The sequence below is a fragment of the Pinus tabuliformis genome, chromosome 1_2 (assembly GCF_031772625.1).
Source record: "Pinus tabuliformis cultivar Carrire ecotype Pingquan chromosome 1_2, CPIR1, whole genome shotgun sequence".
Taxonomy (NCBI): domain Eukaryota; kingdom Viridiplantae; phylum Streptophyta; class Pinopsida; order Pinales; family Pinaceae; genus Pinus; species Pinus tabuliformis.
The window spans coordinates 1,294,714,650-1,294,722,476 of record NC_142298.1 but is presented as its reverse complement, the minus strand read 5'-3'; the positions used below and the strand labels follow the sequence as shown (position 1 = coordinate 1,294,722,476).

General features: G+C 36.1%; 1 protein-coding gene across 1 annotated transcript; it reads left to right on the top strand.

Annotated features, from left to right (window-relative positions):
- Positions 1-4,233: 4,233 nt before the first annotated feature.
- On the top strand, positions 4,234-5,513 carry LOC149210964 (uncharacterized). The gene is made up of 2 exons (XM_089394501.1): positions 4,234-5,077; positions 5,264-5,513. Exon 1 carries the CDS (start codon positions 4,377-4,379, stop codon positions 4,989-4,991), a length of 615 nt encoding a protein of 204 aa, XP_089250627.1. The 5' UTR covers positions 4,234-4,376; the 3' UTR covers positions 4,992-5,077; positions 5,264-5,513.
- The last annotated feature ends 2,314 nt before the right edge of the window (positions 5,514-7,827 follow it).

Genomic DNA, 7,827 nt, shown 5'->3' with positions numbered 1-7,827 from the left:
CAATAATGCAAAGGCATTCGAATAGACACTACAATTAGGGTAGGAAATTGATTTTATGGCTTAAAATGTGCATAAAAAGAAAATGAGGGATGACATCATCCCTAAATAAGGGAGATTAACCATGCACTATGCTAGTTTTTTTTTTTTTAATAGATGCAATTCCTAATTTATAAGCCGCAAACATCTAATGAAGATTCACTTTTATGTTGATTTTTCAATACCTTATAATCTGATAATTACTTCTAATGATTTCTTAGTTAAACCATTTTGTATTCACATTCATCATTAAGCAATTATACATAAAATCTCAACAGTAGAACAAATAATGACAGTAGGATCATAAAGAGATAGCCAAACACAAGAGACACAAATATTTACCCTGGGAAAACCCACATGGGGGAAAAACCCAACAACCTTTTCTTAGAAAAATCATTCAATTCAACAAGAGATACAATCTAATCTTACAGTCAAAAATAAAGTCAAACTAACAACAAACATACCCAAGTCAAACTTGGTCAACTAGAGACAAATTTAGCCTGCTAAAGTTTTGGCGTGCTGCCTTAAAAAGTTCCAATTTGTTGTTGCATTAGGGAATTTCAGCCTTCTACCCAGAAACTCGTCTTGCTGACTCATAAACTTGTTCTTATTCTACCTTAGATGATGATATGAATTGGTGTCATGAAGTGGAGAATGAGTAGCCTATTTACAGTCTTCTTTGGGAGGTCGAATGGCTATCTCTACATGTTGGGCCAACTTGATCTTCTAGGAGCCAAAAAAGTCAAATTTGTAAATTCAAAATTCCCTTTTCTTGAAGCTCACATGAAGAAGATGTCTTATATTTGTTATTACATATATTTGGAAGGCCGAAAATATTACTTATGAAGACTGACCATAACTACAAAAATCAACATTTTTTATAAAAGTTTGCCCTAGAATAACCTAGTAGCTAACCCTAGATGTCGAGGAATGGGAAAAAGGAAGAAAATTCAAATTTTTGTATGGATGATCAATACAACAACTGTTTGTGCCTTATCCTACAATAGTTCAATGGAGTCATCTAAGGTTAAATTTTACGGAAAATACTTTGTGGAGTAAGGGGGGATCGTTAGGGCATCCACCTTTAAAGCCCTAACTATTTTTCTTATGAGGGGAGAAATTAAATATAGGGAATGCATAATTAGATTTTCCATATAGGCCTTTGGGAGACCAATATTGCATGGAATAATGTAGCAAGACTTCAACATAAATTCAATATTTAGTCATGGCATAAAATAGAAACCTAGCTTATACGTTTTAAATGAAAAATATCGATGATAAAGAATTAAACTTACAAAATTGATCCAAGTGGATATTAGTGACCACCTGCCTATTCCACTTGGACCCACAACATTGTTCTTTTCAGTTTCCTTAATTACAACTAGCTTTCTATTTTTGGCAGTTCTTCGGGTCACTTCTGAAGTTGTTTTGAGGTCCTAAAAGGTGGTTTTTGGGAATTTAACATAGAGAGCAGAAAAGTGTCCTAATCTAATTCATGGATTCTTTTTTCACCTCCTTGTGGAGATCTTCAAAATGAGGTATTATGATAGCCAAATATAGATAGTATGCCAAAACTACAACCCCGGGAAGTTAGCGTTCCAACTTACCCCAACAAGGCCCAAAACCGTTGGCACTTCATCTCCTAGGGTTAAGGTTTCACACTTCTTCTTTGTGATAAAAAGGCCTCAGAGATTCATTGTAACATAGTTAACATGCATGTATCTGACACATCTCTTCGCAAAGATAGCTGCCATTGCTCAAGCTAGTTTATTTCCATTCTACATGTAAACAATTTTAGTATTTTGTTATTAATTAAATGAAGTTATAATTTTGTTGTAGTTTTGTGTTTCTATTTAAATTTGTATTTCATTTCATTCTTGCATAAATTTGGATCAAAAATCCTCCAAAGAAGCATTTCAATCCCAAAAAAATATTTCCATGCAGAATATCAATTCCTCAAGAAATTTACGCCATAGAAGATCACATCTTACTCATTGTAGAAAAAAAGACTAATTCACACTCTCCTTTGAGAGAAGACAACAAATTGTGTGATGATCCAATGAAATGAGGGGGAGTATCTATTGATATGAGACCTAACTCACTCATTTAAAAATACAAGTAAAATCCCTAATTACAAGTTTATTTTGATTGTTCCATAAGAGTAAAGCAGAAACTCGCCAACTTCCTTGATTTCCTCTTTGCTATATTTTCGACCCTTTTTGCCTTTCTTCGATGCTAGCATCTTGGGCAGAACATGGGATTGGGATCCTCCTTCCTTGCTAGAGTGTTGAGATCGGGGATTCCCCTCAGGTCTAGGCAGACGCGAACACCATTGACTAAAGAGATTTCTAAAGTGGATTAGTTGATTAGAAAGTATATCTTTCACATCTTCTTTACTCCATACATGGAAAAATTCTAGCATTGATCGTTCATCACATCCCAATCTATTACGCTTCTCTTCCACTTCTAATACCTTGCTTGTTTGAATCAGAATCTCCTTTAGCTTTCAATCTTTCTCTAGATCTTCTGACATTTTTCTTTTGGGCATGGATTTACTTGAATGGATCGAGCTTAGCTTATCGACTTCCATCACTTGTAGGGCCATCTAAGAGGGTTGCTTTGCCAGTTCACCTTCTATCTCCAAATTCCCCAAGATAGCAAAAGCGCCCCCCCCCCTCTTTTTGGGGTTCGGTCTGCGCTTGAGAAGTTGACACATTTTTTGGTGATTATTGATTCTGCAAAGTGCCAGTTGCAATTTGTTACAAATGTTGTTAACGATTCCTCCTTCCTCCCACCGTTTGAAACTCATCTTCGTCTTTCTTGTTTGGGTTATAAGTTTCTTCTGCTATTATAAGTGGACAATCTCAGAACAAGTGCTCGTACTCATGGCATCGACGACATTTGAACATCATGTGTTCATAGTCAAATGGTTGCATCCAGATTGAACCATGGTACTCCATATTTATTGATTTTGGAAGGGGTTGGGAGATGTTCATATGAACACAAATGTGGGCATATGCAACATGTCTCTATCTCTTTGTGATTTCATATATCTTGACAAAATCCCCAATCGCGTTCTCAATCTCTTCTTGGATGTCAAGCTCCAAAAAATCCTCCGGAAGAGAGAAAAATTGAACCCAAACAAGGGCTGCTAAAAATTTATCTTTCTCCGGATTGTAGCACTCTTCCTAATATCTAAGGAATAGTCCCACGTTATTCATAAAATAAGGGCCATTCTGAAACCATTAGCCCGCAAATGCAATTCCATTGCTCCATTGGGGTTCCTTTTGGATTGGATCCATTGCACAACTTCATGTTCCTTTGGCTAGATGCCCATAAACTCGCAGATGAGGGCATGATCCTTCACACACTGTCATGATTTCTCCACTCTATTGTTAGGGATCACAAAAATTGGGATTTTTTGCAGCTTTTGGGAGGCAACAATTCCTCCCTCTTGCTTGCCACTGCACCCCCATAGTTAGGGAATCCGCTACACCAGAGTAGTCACCTCTGAACCCAAATTTCTTGGACATTGCAGCTTGTAGTCCTTTGACGACATCACGGAAGGAGGAGGGCCCTTCCCACCCCTGCACAGGGCCACTCATGGGTCGCCCTGCCCAATAAAACTCCTGCCTGCAGCAAATGATTGTCTGATCCGCCCTCTTACGCAGCTAAAGCGTAAATAATTGTCTAATCCACCTTCCTAGGCAACTAAGGCAAAATTCATCACACTCCTGCAAAAAGAATGAATATTTGTCAATTTAATTTTCAGTGTTAGATACATATTTATTTTACAATTTTGTTCTTTTTATTAACTAACCCTGTCTACCTACAATACCTCTCTTCTTTTAATGTATTGTAATGGAAAAAAGAAAACTTTGGAATTTCAACAATCCTCCGTCACAACATTGTAATTTGGTTAATGGAAAACAACCCTCCCAAGGAAAAAGAACATTGAGATATCCGAGGGAATAACCAGGCGTGCGCTAAAGGAAGAATTCTCTTTGATCACAAAAGGATTACCATTTCTTCACAAAGCAACAAAGGTATAAGGAATAAAATTATTTTAAAAAGTTATAGGTCTCTTCCAACGTGTCTGTACCAAAGTCCCTGACCGAATCTGAACTGCATTCCTTACGTGATGTTAATGTAAAGTCATTCATGGAAGCTGAAAGTGCCATCCCCTCTATTATTTGCTTGTGTGGGAAGTCTGCTTTTGATATCTGGGCACATTAGGGCCTTGAGGACTTGTCATGAGTTACATTCAGTGACTGGTGAGTGTTGGATATTTTTGCAGTCCCTCCTTCATTGTTGCCAATTTCTGTTACTCCTGAGGAACAATGGAGAGGGAAAGCAAAAGCAGTTGCTGCTCTTGCAACTTCTTATCTTGCTTTTCATGCTTTTGGGTTGAGAAGAGACCCCCACTTTCAAATTATCCACAGCACCCTGTTCTCGATGCCCCCTCTCCTGCAACTGCAATTACACAACCTTCTGTTCACACTAAAACTCCTGCTCCTGCTGATAACCCTTCTCCTACAAAGAGGAATTCACACCCTGATAACTCTCCTCCTACCAAGGCCAATAATGCAGAACCTGCTGCTGATGCCCTTATTCCTGATGACACTGCCAAAACCAAACCTCCTCGTGCTGGTGTCCTCATTCTTGATGACACTGCCAAAACAAAACCTCTTCCTGCTGATACCCTCATTCCTGATGACACTGCTATAACACAACCTCCTGCTGCTGCTGATTCATGGGAAAATACCTCTTCTGCCATTAATGCTTCTCCCAACAGAAAAGAAGAGGTAACAGCATCATCATCTCCCAACAGAAAAGAAGATGGCACAGCATCATCTCATTCTACAGGTCAGATTTTAACGCACCTTCTTCTTTTTCTTCTGCCAACGCTGATACCAATGATCCTCAAACGCATCCGACGAGGAGAAAATATGTAACAACATCTTCATATTCATCTTCAAATTCAAATAGCAGAGACGATCAGAACCCAATGCTCCATAGCCGCCGCCTGTAATTGATAAAGGTAAAGCTATGTTGGATGATTGAAAAGTATACAAAATATGGTATTTCATTATTTATTACAGAATGCTTTTCTGATATTAAGGAACAGCCAGCTATAACAAACTAGGTACAGAATGATTTTTCAGTTCTCTGTGGTTTTAACAAAATAGGTACAGAATGATTTTTCAGTTCTATCTGGTTTAAACAGGAAAAAGTTCCCTCACCGAAAGGCGGCTCAGCAATGTTTCCCTCACCGAAAGGCGGCTCAGCAATGTTGGTCCACCACATTCAATAAGCTAATGAAGCTGTTCGGTTTGCTTTCCTGTAGAAAACAAAAATGTAATCCGAATTTTTTCATAATTTTATTTTTTATTTTTTTATTTATTAATTTAGGCGAGTCTTCACAGCACTAACATATGGGTCCCCTCAGGGGCATTATAAAACACTCTGTCACCATGTTCTACCTACAAAGTAATTTTATTATAGTTTTTTAACTGGAATTTTGAATTTCTTTTATTTTAGCATTTTCTGAATTTTAACAATATTTACCATGATCCAGGATTTTTACAATTTTCTAAACCAATATGTATTTTAATATATTCAGCAATTTATCCATGTCTATTCCAAAGTAGAAAAATCACATCATATATATATATATATAATAACAATATTTACCATGATCCAGGATTTTTACAATTTTCTAAACCAATATGTATTTTAATATATTCAGCAATTTATAGCATTTTCTGAATTTTAACAATATTTACCATGATCCAGGATTTTTACAATTTTCTAAACCAATATGTATTTTAATATATTCAGCAATTTATCCATGTCTATTCCAAAGTAGAAAAATCACATCATATATATATATATATATATAAAATAAAAATTAATTATAAAATAATTTTAAAATAACACATAAATATTATAAAAATAAATTATTTTTATATTAAAAATGGAAGATCATAAATATATTGTTTAAGTTTAATTATAATAAATATTAAAAAAAATTGTTTATAATATTATTTATTTTCACATAATTTATGATTTAATACCCAATAAAATATTAATTAATGACTAAAAGTATTATATTTTTATAATGCAATGACGTGCATGATGTAATGGCTGGGGCGGATGGCTGTCACACCCCCCACCCAAGTTCAAATCCTGTGGAGAGGTTGTAAAATGTTGTAAAAATGTGGAATATGAGTGGATCCTACCGAAGCTTACAAAAAAAAAAAAAAAAAAATCGATTTAATGAGTTACCAGTATCATTTCAATATCAAAATTAATATTAATTTAATTTAATTTAATGTTTTTAAATTCTATTTATGATGTGAATTAATTTGCTTAATATATTATAATGTGTGTCTAATTAGTATAGATTTATTTAAAGTTTTAATATATTAAGTCTCCAGAGAGATTAAGTTTTAACAATTCAAATTTCTTTGAGTATAAGATTTGAAAAAAAGTTTGCACCTCTTTACACTTGATAGATATGGACTTAAGATGAATCTATGTTGGTTCCTTTCAAGTATGTGTGTGTACCATGTGTCAACTCTTTATTGAACATAAAAATAAAATAATAAAATAAAATAAAAATCCACATCTCCTTCAATTTGAACACACCATAAAAATGTTTTCAAGGATAACAATTTTTTTATTTATTATTATTTTAGGATGATGATGATGACCATTAATGTCTTCACTTTAAGAAGGTAAGAGATTAAATGGAATTCTTTAATATTTTATTTCTATGTTCAAAAAGAAGTCAGAGAAGTGTTCCTAAATCACCATAGTTTTGTTGACTTAAAAGGTCAAGAAGGTTGTATGCATAATTTGCATTGGAATATTTTACTCAACATGTACATTGAAATTCCCTGATCGGGGTGTCAATCAAGCCAAGCTTGAGAAGAGAGATGGGGGCCTAGTCGTTTGCCATCACCCCAACCTCTTGAGGGGGGGTGCCGAACCGGCCCTCCCCCCACCTGCCTCACCCATTTAAAATATGGAGGTACATGTATTAAGATTTGCAAAGCCCAAGGCCCCTTCACCACATGTGAGTGAGTTAACCGATTTCTCTTGGCTCCTCCCACATGCATATAGCATTGTAGCCAAGCTTCGCTAGAGGAAATTCATCACCCCTCATCACAAACTTCGACACCTTAGTGTTATTTCCTTCACTCACACTGGGGCAGGACCAAGTCCTCCTGACCTAGCCTCCCCAAATTAGCTTGTTGGCTCAAAGGCTCTCTCATCCCTTGCATGGTGTTGCAGCTCTGTGAGTGGTGAAGGGAGGGGACCTTTGGTGCACTTGTAGTGAAAGGAATTTGGTAAGCAAGTTCTACCAACACAGGCCTCACCTCATCAACACATAGGTGTCTTCCAACATTGTTGGTATCTATTCGTTTATGTCTTTAGTTGCTTTGATAATTGGTCTGTTATGCAAGATCATTTCTATGTACACGTATTTTTTTTTCCACTCTAGGTTTTTCCTTAGTATCTTTCCTTATGCAACTACCTCTCCTAAGATATTCGCTCATTCTGGGACTCTATTTTCTCAACCATGTCACCGTCTCATGATTTTCTCACTCTTTTAGTGGCTTCTTGAACCTTTTTGCGCTCCTCCTCATTGTTGGCCAACTACTCCTTGTGGCACCAACTTGTCTCCTCTCGTTGTAGCCTTTCCATTTGTTCGACATGCTATTCCTAACTTGGTCCCTTGGTAATTAGCTCTTAACACCATAACCTTACAATGCATGCGTTATA